General features: G+C 56.6%; 2 protein-coding genes across 4 annotated transcripts; both read right to left on the bottom strand.

The window, feature by feature from the left end:
• Positions 1 to 997: 997 nt before the first annotated feature.
• On the bottom strand, positions 998 to 3,452 carry SF3B6 (splicing factor 3b subunit 6). Of its 3 annotated transcripts, none has more exons than XM_027858042.1 (5): positions 3,342 to 3,452; positions 3,159 to 3,250; positions 2,836 to 2,974; positions 2,615 to 2,700; positions 998 to 2,187 (listed from the first exon to the last, which is right to left on the bottom strand). In XM_027858042.1, exons 1-5 carry the CDS (start codon positions 3,369 to 3,371, stop codon positions 2,178 to 2,180), a joined length of 357 nt encoding a protein of 118 aa, XP_027713843.1. In that variant the 5' UTR covers positions 3,372 to 3,452; the 3' UTR covers positions 998 to 2,177. The 3 variants fall into 3 exon arrangements, with proteins under 3 accessions (XP_027713843.1, XP_027713841.1, XP_027713842.1); XM_027858040.1 differs by having other exon boundaries at positions 3,132 to 3,250; positions 3,342 to 3,451; XM_027858041.1 differs by having other exon boundaries at positions 1,554 to 2,700; positions 3,132 to 3,250; positions 3,342 to 3,451.
• Positions 3,453 to 3,724: 272 nt separating this feature from the next.
• On the bottom strand, positions 3,725 to 15,629 carry TP53I3 (tumor protein p53 inducible protein 3). The gene is given in 11 exon segments (XM_027858047.1): positions 3,725 to 4,507; positions 4,510 to 4,609; positions 5,226 to 5,319; positions 5,321 to 5,405; positions 6,532 to 6,713; positions 8,916 to 8,925; positions 9,700 to 9,785; positions 9,787 to 9,885; positions 9,887 to 9,981; positions 10,628 to 10,993; positions 13,795 to 15,629. Coding segments are annotated over 10 exon segments (1,167 nt in total). The 5' UTR covers positions 10,766 to 10,993; positions 13,795 to 15,629; the 3' UTR covers positions 3,725 to 4,229.
• Between the last annotated feature and the right edge of the window lie 20 nt (positions 15,630 to 15,649).

Here is a 15,649-nt window from a genome sequence, read left to right as displayed (position 1 = left end):
CAGGCAGCCCCCCCACCCCCCAGCAGCGGGGGGGAGGGGGGGGGGACTGGAGGCAGGTAGCCCCCCCCCCCCAGCAGCGGGGGCGGCATCAGGCACAGGCGAGGGTGAGCCCGAGGGGAAGGTTGGGGGAGAGGAGCAGCATCGTTGGGTTCACTGCCGAGTTTGAGGGGCCCGTGGACCGTCCCGTTCAAAGTCCGATAAGGAACGGCTAGAGCTGGTGTCGGACCTGGGAAAGGGTCCGATTGGTTCTGCCATCTTGGTCCTGGCTTGGGCAGCACCAGGAACAATGGGGGAGTAACTGAGAGAATGATGGCGGTCAGCGGCTTATTCAGCCTCTCCTGGGTACTGGGGGTAGAGGGACAAGGTACCTGGACCCAAAGTCCTTGGCCAGTGGAGAGCCCTCCTGTCTTCTTGGGGAAAACTTGGAATGACCTGTGGCCCTGCAGCCCCTCGCGAGGCATCTCCATCATGCCTCATTCCCTACTAGAGCTGTGGTGGAATCTTCTCCTTGGGCGAGAAAAGGGGGACCAGACCCCCTTCATCTTCTGTGATTCCGGTTTCTAGGCTAAGTATTAGGCGCGTTCAGGAGGGAAAAGGCTCAAGCCTCCGGACCTAGACATTTCAGGCCTAGACTAACATTCCAACGTAAAACTACACGAAAGGAGACAAAGCCTGGAGCTGAGGAGGGACAGGGACGATTGCGGGGTACACTGACACCAGCAGGCAGTCAGTGCAGGGCTGGACATTAGGAAGAGAGATTAGGGAGGGATGTGCAGAGAACTCAAGCCTTGGCTTGATCAGATGGACAGGTGGACCAAGGTCTCCAGGTGAGCCAGTGAGAAACTGAAGGGAATCTCAAGCTTTGCAGAGGCGCTTCCAGGACCAGGGGAGCAGGACAGGGCAAGGCAGTCCCTCTGCCCTCTCCCAGTACTGGGCAGACCTCGTCTAGAGGATTGTCTTCAGTTCTGGGCACCAGTTTTAAGAACAAGCTGGAGGGTCAGTCAGTCAAACATTTATTAAGCACCTAAGTTGTCAGGCATACCATTAAGTGGTGGGGATACAAAGACAGGCCGGGTCCTGCCTCCAAGCTACCCCCAAGGACAAGAGAGAGCAGTTTACACCTACAAAGTCCTCCCCAGAGCCCTGGGGCCATGAAGAGGAAGTAGAGGGGTCAGAGTGGATGGTCAAGGAGGAAGGAGGGCAGCATCTTTTAGACTAAGCAAGGAAGAACCACTGGATCCAGTAGCCAATCGTGGCCAGTGCTGAGGAGGGAGTGGATGGGGAATGGGAGGGGACAGTCAAAGAAAGGGGGCAGAGGTGGAGGACCAGAACTGAGGCTCCTCAAGCACTCTCTCAAGTCCCACTATTTCAGCCTTCAGGTTCTCTAATTCTTGAAGCCCAAAGCTCAGCTGACTGCCCAACTGTTTCCCATCCTTCCCAGGCCCCAGATGATCCCTGCTGGCCCTCCTGAAGGAGCAACCTAGCTGCCCTGTGGCTGCTGAGATCCCACTGTCAAAAAGACATTTAAAAACCAGACGACTTGAAGACCAGACTCCTTCACAATGAGCATCTCTCAGCCTCCGGCCTGGACCGTGCCAAGGGCCCACATGGCCGGGGGGGGGGGGATCCCATTCTCAAGGCACCCCCTCCTCTGCCGTTCGTCTTCCATCAAGGCTAGGTTATGGGGACTCCTTCTGGGAATCCTGTCCCCCTCCTGCTACGTTAGGCTCCCCCACCCCTGGCTTTTAACAAATGCCTGTCAAGTGGAACTGTGGGGCGAGAAACCCTCTGGAAGATCCTGTCCCCTGTGATAGGGTTTTATGATGGAGAAAGTACTGACCAGCCCTGCATAGGCCAGCATCTATCTGGGAAGTGCTGGGTTGGGATTCGGCCAAAAGGGTCCTCGCAGGACCAGTCCTCTACTGATTAATGAGCGTTTATTAGCCACTTACTGTTTGCCAAGCAGGTTGAGGGGTTGGGAGGACAATGCAGGATCCAGACAAGGGGCTGATCCTCACTACAGCCCTGGGGGTAAGCACCGTTACTGTCCCCATTTTACAGAGGAGGAAGTTGAGGCAGAGGTTCATCTAGTTGCCCAAGGTCCCACAGCTAGGAAATGTCTGAGGCTGGATTGAACTCAGGTCCTCCTGACTCCAGGCCCAACACCCGGTGTTGCCCTAGATGCCTCTAGCGGGGGAGAGAGTGGGGGAAAAATTAGGAACCGAGTCTGGAATGTGCCCAGGACATTACGGTAAAAGGGGGAGTCAGAGGAGCAAACCGACCCAGGATCCTGCTGCCCTGGAGCAGGTCTCTGAGGTCAGGTCTTCTGGCTTCTGGGCAGGGTGAGGGCGATGGGTCTCAGATGGAGATGACACGTTATGGTATTTTACTCCAGACCCAAGCCCAGCACCTTTATTGGCCAACTCTTGTTCTGCAGAGGGTGCCATGCCCTCAGTCCCGGGCACAATGAGCAACTTTGGGAAAGGCCCTCAGAGTCCCGGTGATAGGTTCTGCACAGGCCAGGATGAGGAAGTGCCCAGTAGCTGGGGCGGGTCAGGGGTCAAGTTCATGGTGAAACAGACTGGGAGACCCTAAAAGGGGAAGGGCCCCTCACTTGGGCGGGTCCGTGTTGATGCCGTATTTCTCCTTCAGCAGCTTCAGCTGCTCTTCCTTCTTCTTCGTGTCCATCTTCTGGAAAGCCTGAAGGGAGACAGAGGAGTGTGAGCTTCCCTGTGCCCCCCAGCCCCCCCCACCCCCGGCCCAGGAGCACAGCCCGGGCCCTCCCCCCTCCCCAGGAGCACAGCCGCCCCCTTCCCCGCGCGGGCTGGGCCGCACCCGGTTGGCGTTGTAGTAGAGCACCACCAAGTAGCGGTTGCACACGTTGAAGCCCGACAGGTGGTCGCAGGCGTTCTTGGCGTCAAAGATGTCCTCGTAGACCACATATGCCGTGCCGCGGGTCTCCGGGGTGTTCCCGCTGGGGGGGGGGGGGGGGGGGGGCGGGGGTGGGCGCTCGGTGGCGGGAGGGATCTAAGGGGGGCGGGGGGGGGGGCGCCCCCCCCCCCCCCCCCCCCCCCCCCCCGCCTTGGTAGTGAGCTCCCCATCGCGCAGGCATCCAAGGGGCGGACACTCACACGCGGATCTGGCGGATGGGCCCGTACTTGCCGAAGATGTCGTACATCTCCTCGGCCGTGATCTTGTAGGGCAGGTTGCGGATGTAGAGGATGCGGTTCACCTCGGGCGGGAGCCGGATCTGGGGGGGGCACAAAGGTACAGAGTGAGCGCTCGAGGGGGGCGGGGGCGGGGGCGGGGGCGGGGGGGGAGGGGCTGCGGGGCGCTCTCACGTTCGCGCGTTTGGCCGCTTGCATCGCCATGGCGGCGGCGGAGGTGGGGCTCGGGCTCGGGGTCGGTCGGGTTCGGGGTCCCTCGGGGCCGCAATCCGGGCCCGCTCGCTGCGGCTGCCGCTCCTCCCGCTTCCTCCTCCTCCTCCCGCTTCCTCCTCCTCCTCCCGCTTCCTCCTCCTCCTCCTCCTGCTTCCTCCTCGCGGCGTACGCGCCGAGATGAACGGGACTTCCGGTTTCCGCAAGTACAAGCTCGCCGGAAGTCCCGCCTCTCCGCATGCGCCGGAGAGAAGCGGCCTCGCCCCGCCCCCAGCTCCCGGAGCTCCTCCCTCAGGCTCCGCCCCGCCCACCCCTCCCAGCTCCTCGGGGCGCGCCGGGCAGTCGAGGGCCCTTTAGGAGCGGAGGGAGAGCCTGAGGTCACTGGGGGCCGAGCGTGCAAAGGCGCGGAGTCCGGAGAATGGCAAAAGTGTACGAGGCGGGGGGCGGGGATGCAGGAAGAATGTTCGGGGTGAGACGCCCAGAAAACAGATGGGAAGCGGGGCTGGGTGACGAAGGGCTCCTGGAGGCCATAGGGAGCCCCTGGAGGTTATTGAGCAGGGCGGGTCATGGGTCAGATAAGAACTGCGGCAGGCCGGACCCCTCCCCACTCCCACCCCAGCCCACCCAGGCTCTAGGTGACCAAGGCCTGCCCCAGGGGCTGGCTGCTGGGCAGACCCGAGGCCCCTGAAGCGGGGTCCAGGGAAGCCCCCCCTCCCCCTCCTTTACCCAGGGATTACTTTATAGCCGCCTGCCCCGCCCCCACTAGAACAGAAGCCCCTTGGGGCCAGGCGCCCGGGTCTTTTTCAGGACCAGCAGAGAATCAAACAGAAGGGGCCCCTGCTCCCCCTCCCCTTACAGATGCACAGAAAGGATCCCTATTCCCCCTCCCACCACACAGGAGGGGCCCATGCCCCCCCATGCTTCCCAGCCTTGCCCTCCTGGAGGTAGCAGTAGCAGCCCCCCCCCAACTCTCTGCCTGGAAAGCTCTTGGGGGCAAGAAGGCACCAGGCAGGTGGTTGGGGGACCAGCATGGTTTATTGTGCTCAGGGCCCCCAGCGCCACCTCCAGTACAATCTTGCCCAAGTTCTTATTCTGTTCCATGTACACATGGGCCTCTGCCACCTGCTTCGGGGGTAGACTCTGTCCACCACAGGCCTCAGTGCCCCCGGCTCATCCTGGGCAAAGTGAGGCAGGATCTGCTGGGTGAAGGCCGCCACCAGCTCTGCTTTGTACTGACCGGGTGGAAGGCATGAAAGCGTGGTATGACTCGAGGCCAGAAGGTGCCTGCCACCTTCTGCTGCCTCAGTTTTGTCACCCATGAAATGGGCACTGGATGGTTTACACACCAACCAAGCCCCTGAGGGAGGGCCTGTGCCCAGCCTGCTTCAGGTCTCCAAGGCCTTGGTGATCAAAGCAGGTACCACGGCCCAGCACCATTCCCCATTCCCCAGATTATCTGGAGGCAGGAGAAAACCTTTAAAAGGGCGGACTGGTACTGAGCACCAGTGAGCCCCTGCCCCTGTTTCCATAGCGCACCAAGGCCCATGGCGCAGACCACTGACCCACAGCTCAGCTCCCTACAAATCTGCCTACCCTTAACTCTGACAGGCTGCTGAGGAGCTGGTGGGGTTCTTTGGGGGACGCCCAGGCTATGAAGCACATTCATTCTAGGAAGAGGGTCCCAGGTAGCTGGAGGGACTCAGGGGGCAGCCCGGCCTCAGAGAGCAGGAGGCCCTGAGTCCCAGGCTCCGGGGGGGGGGGGGCGCCTCCTTGGTCCTCCAGGACAGAAAGTCACCACTGGGGCCCTCCTCCCTCTTCAGACTCTCTCCTGCCCTGCCCAGGACTTGCCTTCTTTTCTCGGGATCTCAGCAGGCTTGTGAGGAGGCTCCCTCGCTTGGCCAGAAGCTTGGAGAGAAGCTCCCCATGGACCTCCGCTCCGCCCCCAACGGCCATCCAGGGCCAGGCAAGCCACATTCTTCTCCCAGTAGGACCCGCCAACACAGTCCAGAATCACGTTGGCTCCAGCGCCTGGGGGAAGGGGCACAGGGTGGGCATTCTGACTTGGGCTGAAGGGACTGAAGACTCTTTAACCCCTAGGTTAGGTAAGTAACCAATTGCTTACTGCACTGTTTCTCTAAGATTCTGACTTTTCCATATGTAAGGGACAAATCAATGAAGAAAAGCTTTCCAGAGGTATTGAAGGTGAAGTCAGAGAGGTAGCGGGAGTCTGGGGCCCTGATGCTGTCTTGGAGATGCAAGCAGGGATCTGCTTCAATGATCATTTGATACAGGCCAAGTTAAGGCTGGGGAGACAGTGTTGATACATGCTGGATCGAATGATGTGGGCACAGCTGCTGTTCAGTTGGCCCGCCAGGTCAAGCTTCAGTCCCAGGCAGCAGCTGCCCTGGGAAGCCCAGGAGAGCAGCCAGAAGAGACAGCGTGCACCCCTCCACCCTGGCCTGACACAGCCCTTGTCATCTGCCTCCAAGAGCTGACGTGGGAGGCCTTTGCGGATGCTTCCTAGCCTGGGGACAGCCTACAGCCAGGCCAGGGCAACTGAGGCTCCCAAAGAAGGGATGGTGCTGCCCCTGGACTGTCCACACTTCAGTAACCTTCTAGTGGAAGTAGGGGCTGAGCTGTGAGGGTGCTGAGGGTCCCCAGCTACTCTGTGACTCAGTGGTTTGCCTCAGAGAGGCACATGTCCCTGCAGCCCACCTGGTGACCAGTCTCTCACTCCAAACTTACCTCAGCCAGCTCTTGGACCATAGACAGAGTCTATCTCCAGGACAGGGCCCCAAGTCCCACCAAAGCTCGTGCTCTGTCTGCTCAAAGAGCTTTTATGGAGGAAGTGGGAGGATGGATGGGTGAATGTTTAGAAAGAAAGAAGCTGAGAAAGAAGACATGCATGCACGCACACCCTCAGCGAGTACCAGCTCCAGGCCTTGGCAGCCTGGGGTTGGAACCCTCACATGTGTTCCAGGCCTATGAGGCTGCACCTGGGAACACCTTTGGATGGGTCTCAAAGCCTGGCCAGGGGACCATGGTGCCATGGGTGCCTAAGCCCTTAACCTGGCTGTGGGAGCTCAGCTTCCCCTCCTTGGCCACATATGCCACTCCTGCTCAGTAGCCCTGGAAGGGCAAGGAAGCTTCTTACTCTTAGTAAACTCCAGTGTTGCAGCTGAAAAATCCCCTTCCTTGTAGTTGAAGCCAGCAGCAGCCCCAAGCTTTTCCACTGCCTTAACTTTGTCCAGAGACCCAGCGGTGACCAGAGGAATGGCTCCAGCCTGGCGGGCCAACTGAACAAATGAGTAAGCTGAGGCAGGCAGAGGTTAATGACTTGCCCAGGGTCACACAGCTAGTAAGTGTCAGAAGCTAGATTTGTACTCAAGTCTTCCTGACTCCAGATCCAGTGCCCTAGCCACTGCACTGCCTCTAGCTAGCCTTAAGTAAACACCAAAGAGCTCTGCTGTGTTCCTGGGGCATGTATCCAAGTCATTGTTAAAAAAAACTTACTGTGATAGGCAAAAGGGATGCCTACTATTCATTCCTGGTGATTGGCACGGATATCGTGCCAGCACTTAGGCAGAAGCTAATAAGCAGGGTCAACTAAGACCAAGACTTAAGAAAGGGAGAGCCTAAGCTAGGAGAGGGTACAGGTGATGTTTTCATGACTGTTACCGTTGAAGGCAGGGATTTGGAAGGAAAGAGAAGACTTAGGAAGAGAATGGCTGGTCAAGAAGATGGTGGCTGAGGATGGGATTTGGATTTCTAGGTGGGGAACCTGCAGTCTCAAGGCCACATGTGGCCGTCTAGGTCCTCAGGTGTGGCCTTTTGACTGAACCCAAACATCACAGAACAAATCCCCTTCATGAAAGGATTTGTTCTGTAAAACTTGGACTCAGTCAAAGGGCCACACCTGAGGACCTAGACGGCCACATGTGGCCTTGAGACTGTAGGTTCCCCACCTCTGTTCTAGACCATGACTCAACCTTGAGAAATTACAAGCTCACAGCCAGGGATAGAGTGGATAAGATAAGTGGAGAAGCCAACAGGTGGACAAGGATAGATTTGGGGGTGGGGGGGGGCCAAGATGGTGGAGTAAATGCTGGGACTCACTTGAGCTCTCCTCCAAACCCCTCCAAACACCTGTAAAAATGACTCTAAACAAATTCTAGAGCAGCAGAACCCACAGAAAGACAGAATGAAGCAAATCTGCAGCCCAAGACAGCACAGATGGTCAACAGGAAAAGTCTGTTGTGCCAGCCTGGGGCAGGAGCACAGTCTAGCATGAGCCACCGTGCCACAGACTGGGCCCCAGCAAACCCGGAGCAGGCCTCAGAGGACTGAATCACCAGCAGCTGTGGCAGTTTCCAGACTTCTCAACCCACAAATTCCAAAGACAACTTAGAAGGTCAGTAGGAAAGGTCTGTCAGGCCTGGGTGAGAGAGGAGTGCAGTGCCTGCTTCCAGAGCTCTCAGTCCACAGACAGAAAGGGGATCAAATAACTGATCAGAAGGAGATTACAGGGGTCTCTTTGCTAGCACTGAGGCAGAACTCTGTTGCTTTGCCCATACTTGGATCTGGGCCGCAGGCCTGGGTGGCAGTCCTGGGGCAAAAAGGGGCACTGGCATAGCAGAGCTTGTGGCAGCAGTGGAGAGGGAACCCTCCTCACAGTTCCAGGACAGAAAAGAGTACTTGTGGTCACTCACTGACCAGAGCACAGGCCAAGAGAGGAGTAAACACCTCTCCTCAGATCATAGCACCTTGGAAGAACTGAAAACTTACAGGTCCCTAGAAGTATCTCTGAAAACAGCTGCACAAAACCCTTGAAGCTTGGGACAGTATACCCTCCACACTGGAAGCAAACAAAGAGTTAAAAGTTTTAACAAGGAGTTAAAAAGTCAAGTAATTGGCTGGGAAAATGAGCAAAGAGTAGGAAAAAAAACCTCAGACTACAGAATCTTACTTCGGTGATAAGGAAGATCAAAACATACAATCAGAAGACAGCAAGGTCAAAGTAGCCTCTAAGAAAAATAGGAATCAGTCCCAGGCCATGGAAAAGCTCAAAAAGAATTTTGAAAAACAAGTAAGAATGGTAGAGGAAAAACTGGGAAGAGAAATGAGAGTGATGCAAGAAAATCATGAAAAACGAGTCAACAGCTTGGTAAAGGAGACCCCAAAAAATACTGAAGGTATAGAAATACTGGGGTATAGAAATCTATCTTACCCTATAGGAAAATAGAAGGGGAAAGGGATAAGCGAAGTGGGGGGTGATAGAAGGGAGGGCAGATTGGCGGAAGGGGTATTCAGAATGCATGCCATCTTGGGGTAGGGGAAGGGGCAAGATGGGGAGAACATTTGGAACTCAAAATGTTGTGGAAATGAATGTTGAAAACTAAAAATAAATAAATTGGAAAAAAAAGAATAGATTTGCCCAATATCTTGCAAATCTAATTTTTAAAAAGCTTTCAATTTAAAAGGAAGGAGAAGAGAGAAAATAGCAGGTGCACACACACACATGTGCACACGCGTATACACACACATACATCTTTTATGCTGGCTGTCAGAGCCTCTCTGCGAAGCAGGATCAGGAATGGTTGAGATACTGGGCAGTTCACAGGAAACAAAATTCGAGACACGAGAGGCCTGAAATTGCTCTAAATGGAGTCAACTGAAGAGCGGGAGCTCCAGATGAGTGCAGGATGATGAGGAAAGTGGTGGGTGGTCCAAAGCAGTGTCGGGCTGCTCAGTGCCTACCCTGTCCAGAAAACTGCCAGGAATGTGCTGCGTGGCCCAGGGTCAGGCACTTGCCCTCTCTGTTTCATCCCCCTGTCTCTGAGGCTTCCATCTCCTCCCTCCCCCCCCACCTTAATCTGAGCTTGAGTCCTCCTCTGGGGTGGTCATGAGGCTCCTCTGGCTCTTTTCATGTGTTATGCTCCCTACTCCAAACTCTGGCCCCACTTCCTCCAGAACACTCCCTCGTCTGTCCACACAGGAGGGGTGGGTAAACTGAGCCATCCACAGCAGCGTCCCTGGGGAAGCACAGGCAGAGATCACGATCCGGGTCCTAGCACACACACACCCAGGGCTGCTCGTTCCACCTGTCCCTATACAGGAATCCTCTGGAGGGGGTGCTACTGCCTCCTGAGGCAGGCTGTTCCACTGTGGGACAGCCATCCTTTTCAGAAGCCAGTCACAATTGGAACCCCACAAACAGCTGTTGGGAATGTAACTTCACAAAGGGTAGGGGTTGGGGGGACCCACAAGGCTCCCAGAGCTTGTTGGTGGCTACAGCTCTGTCCCCAGGCTCAGGAGAAGATGCAGAAACCTAACCTTGCTTCCTCACCTATGACATGGAGCAGCTGGAAGGCTGTGAGCCAGGCCTCAGGGATGGCTGCTGCCTGGATCAGTCAGCCCCTTGGGAACAGGCATGAGGTGAGCTTCAGGGACCATGACATACTCTGCCTGCCCCCCCCCCCCCCCCCAGCAAGGAGAGCCATTGCTGAGTGCCCTGCTTTCCGGGGCCCCTGGCAGCCACGTGGCCAAATGCCTCCAGGCCCAGAATGTTGCTGGCTCCAGGGGGCGGGCTGTACTGGCCCCAGCGCTGTGGAGAGAGTGTAAAAGTGTCAAAGGAGGTGTTTCTCCCCTACCTGGCCAGGTCATGTGCAGAGAAGAGGGGACCAGAAGTGACTGTCAGACTGAGGTGACAGGGACCTCTCAAAGCATTAATGAGTCCAGCTCCTTCATTTTACAGGTAGAGAAACTGAGGCCCCAAGTGAGCCAATGACAGGGCTGGTATAGAGTCTGGGCTTCCCAGGGATCAGAAGGTGAGCCTTTCCCAGAATCCCTCTAGAGCAGAGGCCCTGGCTCCCCATCCCTGACCAGACATAAGGACAGAAACAGATCAGGAGTCAGCTTCTGGCCTCCAGGACACCTTGGCTAGAGAAGCTGACAGGAATTTACTGAGTGTTTGTGATTGAATGGGAAGGGGGCTCAATTGGTCCTCAGAAGACCTAGGTTCAAATCCCATCACTGCCACTTAGGGTGGGGCCCTAGCCAAGCCCTTCTTCCTCTCTCAGCTTCCCTTTCTCACCTAAGAAATGAGTAGGTTAAAAATCCTAAACTCTCTACCTGGCAAGGTGATTGTCTAAAAACATAACCAGTTCCCACTGTCTGGGGCAGGGCAGCAACTAAGGCCCTGAGTGTCATACCCAAGCCCCTGCCAGAGCCTGCAGCCTGCCCATTCATACCTGCAACACATCTGCCCTGTTCAGAGCACTGGCAGCCACCTTCAGGAGGACTTCTCCTGGTCCTGGCTCAGGCTTGGCCACCTCTTTCAGGTAAAGGTTTTCAGGGCCCCCAGGCTGGTCAAAGTGCACTGCTAACATGATCCTCTGCTCTCATCACCTGTGCATGGAGATGAGCAGATGGAGGGAGAGAGAGACAGAACATTGGAGAGAGTGAGACCAGACAGCAACGGAGACAAAAAGAATGGGGGGCGGGATGCTCTTCTCTCTTCTTCCTCCCCTCCGCAAAGGTCCCAATCCTGGTCCAACAATCAGTCATTTCTTCTATAACACTGTCGAGCCCTTCCTAGGGGTCAAGCTTGTGCTGTCCTGGGAAAACAAGGACAAAAGCATTTTAGATTGTCAGCCCACTCATCCAGGGAGGCTGGCTCAGGGTCCCCCAGGTTCCCAGCTTGCAAAGTACCTACACCACCTGCCTCCCTTCCCCCACCCCCCACCAGAGCCTCAGCCCCTAGTTTGTGGCTCACACAGAATCCTTTGCCTGGGCAGCCAGTCAGCCAGTCAACACACATTTGGTAAGTGCTTGGTATGGGCCAGGCACCCTGCTGAGCCCTGGAGAGGCAGGCTGTCCAAGGTCAAGGGGAGAAAGGCTGCTGAGCCTGAGGCTGCCCCTAGTCTGAGGCAGTCATGGCCCCAGAGTCAGCCCCTTCCCCAGCAAGGACGAAAGCTGATGACTCCAGAGCAAAGGGAGGGGGCTGCACATTGTCAGTCTTCCATTGGGCTGCCAGAAGTCCTTTTCTGGCAAGAAGCTCAGCGTTAGAGTGACTGCAAACTCAGTATGAGTCAGCAAACTGACACCTTAGGGGCTCTTGCATTGAGTTTAGATAGAACAGAGAGGGAATGGCCCCCCCCCACGCCTGCTGCCCCCGTGTGGCCACATTGGGAACGCTGTGCTCAGCTCTGGGCTGTACAGCTTATCGAAACCTCGAAAAACATTAAAGTGTCCTCGGAAGGACAACTAGGAGGGCAAAGGGCCTTGAATTCATGTCATATGAGGCTACTTGGGAGAAACTGCATGTTTAGTCTGCAGAAGAAAAGATTCTGGTGGTAACTGCTCAACTTGTAGGAGAGGGTTAGACTTTTCTTGCTTGGTCCCAAAGGGAAGAACTAGCAGCAATGGGAAGGGGAGAGGAGAGGGAGAGAGGATGAGAAAGAGAGAGAGAGAGAGAAGGAGGAGGAAGAGGAGAAGGAGAAGAAGAAGAAAAAGGAGGAGGGGGAGAGGGAGAGGATGAGAAAGAGAGAGAAGGAAGAGGAGAAGAAGAAGAAAAAGGAGGGGGAGGGGGAGGAGAGAGGGAGAGGGAAAGAAGGATGGGGGAGAGAGAGAGAGATGGAGGGAGAGATGGGGAGGGAGGGAGAGAGAGAGAGAGAGAGAATACTTCACAACTTCAAAAGGACTTGTTCAAAATGAGCGTACTGCCATGGGACAGACGGGCAAAGTGCGTAAAGGATTAGCCTTTGGAATTACCAGAAGAATGAATCCAAGCATCAAGAATAATGGGAGATGTCCTATAGCTTTAGGGGAAGGTGGTCGAGCCAGTCAAAAGATAAATGGGAAGAAAATACCAGGGCTAATATTTTAAACTCACTAGATTCAGTGAGAAATAAAGCCCCGGAACAATCCAACACGCTTTTAAGCCAAGAAATGCTCGACCCTCTGAAAGTCCCATAGTTATCATTCGGGAGCTGGTGGAAGAGTCTGCCAGGTGCCTGGGCACCCTCTGCCTCCTCCCCCCAGCCCCGGCTCTGGGCGTACGGAAGAGCCTGGGACCTCCCTGAGGGGGCCGGGCCGGGGCGGGGGGCACTCCCCTCCCGGAGTACCAGCATGACTCTCGCGGAGCCTGGAGCCTTCTCCAATGCAAGGCTGCTGCTCGATCATTCGTTAAAATGCTTCGGTCTCATCTGGAGTGGTAAGGAACCAACTGCCCGGGTAGACAGCTAGCTAACTGGAGTGGGGACAGGACGCCCAGCTAGGGAAAAGGGGACGGGCGGACCTCAGGGGCCGACCCAGGGAGTGGCCGCTGCCAACGTGGGTGGGTCAGAGCACCTGAGTCAGGCACACCCGCCCAGAACTCCTGGCACCGAAAGTGCGGAGGGCAGCTGGGCGGGAGCGTGGTGACCCCTACACGAAGGCCACGCGTCCCACTTATGCTCAGGACTTCTGGGCGGGCACGTCCCCATCCCGGGTGCTGAGGGGCTGCTGGAGGGGGCTAGAGGGTGGGGGGGGGGCCTCCGAAGTGCCTCCTGCTGTGGCCTCCCCTTCCCCACTTGGCCTCTCCTGGAATCTTCTCTTAGCTCGCTACCCTCGCAGCTCCCACCTGTGTGGACCGGGACCCGGACGTGCGGCCAAAGGCAGAGGGCAGGCACAGACTGGGGAGCGAGGCGTGCCCGGCGGACCTGGGGGGTTGGGGGTGGGGTGGAGAGGAGGAGGGGGCGGCTTTCTTCTTCTCAGGTTCTGTTTCTCCTCTGACTCCGCCTCGTCCTAGAAGAACCGACCGTAAAGCTCCCCAACCAGCTTCGCCCCACCCTCCTCCCAACTAGCCGAGACTTCAATTCCAAGGTCACTGACTGGTCGGCCCTCGAACCTCAGACCCCAGGCCGCTGCTCTAGCTCCGCAGCCAGTCTTGCCCTCGAGGAGCTGCCAGTCTCCAGGGCGGAGCTGAGGCTTTGCTCCCTGCTTGCTGGACAGCTCCACCCTCCTGGTGGGGGAATCTCGAAATCAGCCTGTCTGAAAGGGAATTTACTATCTCTCCCCCCAAGCCCCTGCCCTCCAACTTCTCTGTCGCTGAAGAGGGCTCCACCATCCTCCCAGCCCCTCAGGCTAACAGCCTGTCATTGGGGACTCCTCAGTCTCACCCACTCCCGTCCCGGCCCCAATCCTCTGCCAAGGCCAGTCCTTTGCCACATTTCTCCGATATCCCCTGGGACGCACCTCGTGTGAGGGCTGGTCATCCCCCTTTGGCGGCCACCTAATTCCCCCAATTGTCACCTGCAGCTCGGAGGAGCTGCAGTATGTGCATCAGCCCCATCTACACCCAGGTAAACAATGGCCAAACTAGGTTAAGTGTAACCAAAGGGCCTCAGACCCCACGGGGATTTAGCAGGGTGCCTACCCCAAACACGTGAAGATTTTCCCTGGCAGAATGGGCAGATAATTTGTTCCAACAGTGGTGAAGGAGGCCAAAGCAGGTGCTGTGGAGTACTGGGGCCTTGGTCTTCCTTGAGGCCTCTCACAGGGACGAGAGGATGACCCAGGGAAAGATTTGTACAAGAGGTATCATGAAGGCAGAAATGACAAGATCCAACAACGAGGATGTAGCCCCGCGGATTAGGAGGCGGGTAGTGTCGAGCCAGTTCGGAAATGGGGAAGGTTCTAGGAGAAAGACTGTGAGTTCTCTACAGAGCATCCAGTTTGAGAGATCTCCCAGCTGGCAATGGGGACTAGAGTTTAGGACTGAGACTGGATTATCCAGGAGATCCATATATTTGGTACCTTTCTTCATGAGGTCCTTGAGGGCTTACGGGGCCACCAAAAGAGGGGTAAAGGGAGACAAGGAGAGGACCAAGGACAGAACCTTGGGGGACACCCATGCCAAAGGGGCAGCAGATGGAAAAAGGACTGGGAAGGAACGATCTCAAGCAAGGCTATTGACTCCAAACAGTTTCAACACACATCTTTAAGGACAGCTGAATTCAGTCATGGAGTCCAGGCATCTCCTGCACAGATCACAAAACCGAGCCTCAGAGATTAAGCTACGGCCAGCCAAGGTTACAAGCATTTCCTGAGCACCTACCACAAGCAAGACACTGGCCTGGACAGCGTGGCCTGGGGACATGAGGCCTCAGAACTGGACACATCCGGCCTCCCCCCGAGGACCTCCAAGGATGGGGAGCTGACCACCGGCACACATCAGCCTCACCACAATGTTCCCTGCTCCCCATCTTAGGTCTTCCAGACAGCCGGGCTGCTGCTGCTCCCTCCTCCAGCCTTCTCTTTTCCAGGCTAAACATCTCCTGTTGCTTCATTCAAACTCTTGAGTTTTGGTTGACTGTCTTCTGATGTCCTGAAGCCCAGGGAGGTGAGGCAGGGTGAGGACCAGTCCCTGGCCCCAGGGAATTTACCTCTACAGGACCTCAGGAGGAGTAGAGCAGCCCTCTCTCCTCTGGGAAGACCATGGACAGCACCACCCAGGTGGTACCAGCACTTAAACCCTGATGCCCGAGTCAGGAAAGAGACACCTACACCCGGCATCCAGCCTTTGTACCAAGAGGCAGCCCTGTGAAGGTAGCAGGGAATGCCGAGGTCAGGCAGACAGGGTCCATGGTCCTACCCCAGACACTCACTCATCCTGAGCCTCGGTTTCTTCCTCCTCCCCCCAATCCTGGGTGAGTCAATTCTGCCTTAAAGCAGCCTTAGCTGAGCCTCAGAGTTCAAGGCAAACGGGAGCCATGAAAAATGGGAAGGGAAGAGAGTCAGCCCATATTAAGCATATCATTGAGCCAGGGCAATGTTGGTTGCCTGTTCCTGGGCTATCTTGAGCTCCCTAGAGGAGGAGCAGCAGGGACATGGAAGGGAAGAAGGGATGGCCACGGGGGAAAGGAGGAAAGAAAACCCTGGGAAGTGAAACAGAGGGAGAGAGGTGGAGCTGGGAGCCTGGGGCCTGGGAGGACAGGCAGCCTGGATCTGCCAGGAAATGGTCCGGGCCTCCCTTCCCAGTGCGTCTGTGTGTGTCCAGAGCAGAGGTTGACCCCCCCAGAGTGCCTAGCTCAGTGCTAGCGCTTCTTGCTCACTCCTATTCTCAAAGTGCCTATCTCCAGATCACCCACGCTGGGCTTGAAGGAGTGCAGAGCGGGAAGGGCAGCCCCGTATGGCCCTCCTGTCCCTCCTTTTGGGCCTCGTCTTCCTCCACCCAGGGCTCCCCTCCAGGCTGCTGAGCAGTTCCCAGCTGAGCCCGAGCAGCAGGCAGG

This window comes from Vombatus ursinus, unplaced genomic scaffold (assembly GCF_900497805.2).
Source record: "Vombatus ursinus unplaced genomic scaffold, bare-nosed wombat genome assembly UNPS02012622.1, whole genome shotgun sequence".
In the NCBI taxonomy this organism is placed as follows: Eukaryota; Metazoa; Chordata; class Mammalia; order Diprotodontia; family Vombatidae; genus Vombatus; species Vombatus ursinus.
Note: the sequence above shows the minus strand (reverse complement) of the source record. Positions and strands in the feature narration are given on the sequence as shown.

Bases quoted from the DNA above. Each gene is read 5' to 3' on its own strand.
- SF3B6 (XM_027858040.1), bottom strand. From the start codon at position 3,371: ATGGCGATGCAAGCGGCCAAACGCGCGAAC. The intron at 3,251-3,341 runs GTGAGAGCGCCC...TGCCCCCCCCAG, and splicing joins AAGCGGCCAAACGCGCGAAC to ATCCGGCTCCCGCCCGAGGT. The intron at 2,975-3,131 runs GTGAGTGTCCGC...CCCCCCCCCCAG, and splicing joins CCCATCCGCCAGATCCGCGT to CGGGAACACCCCGGAGACCC.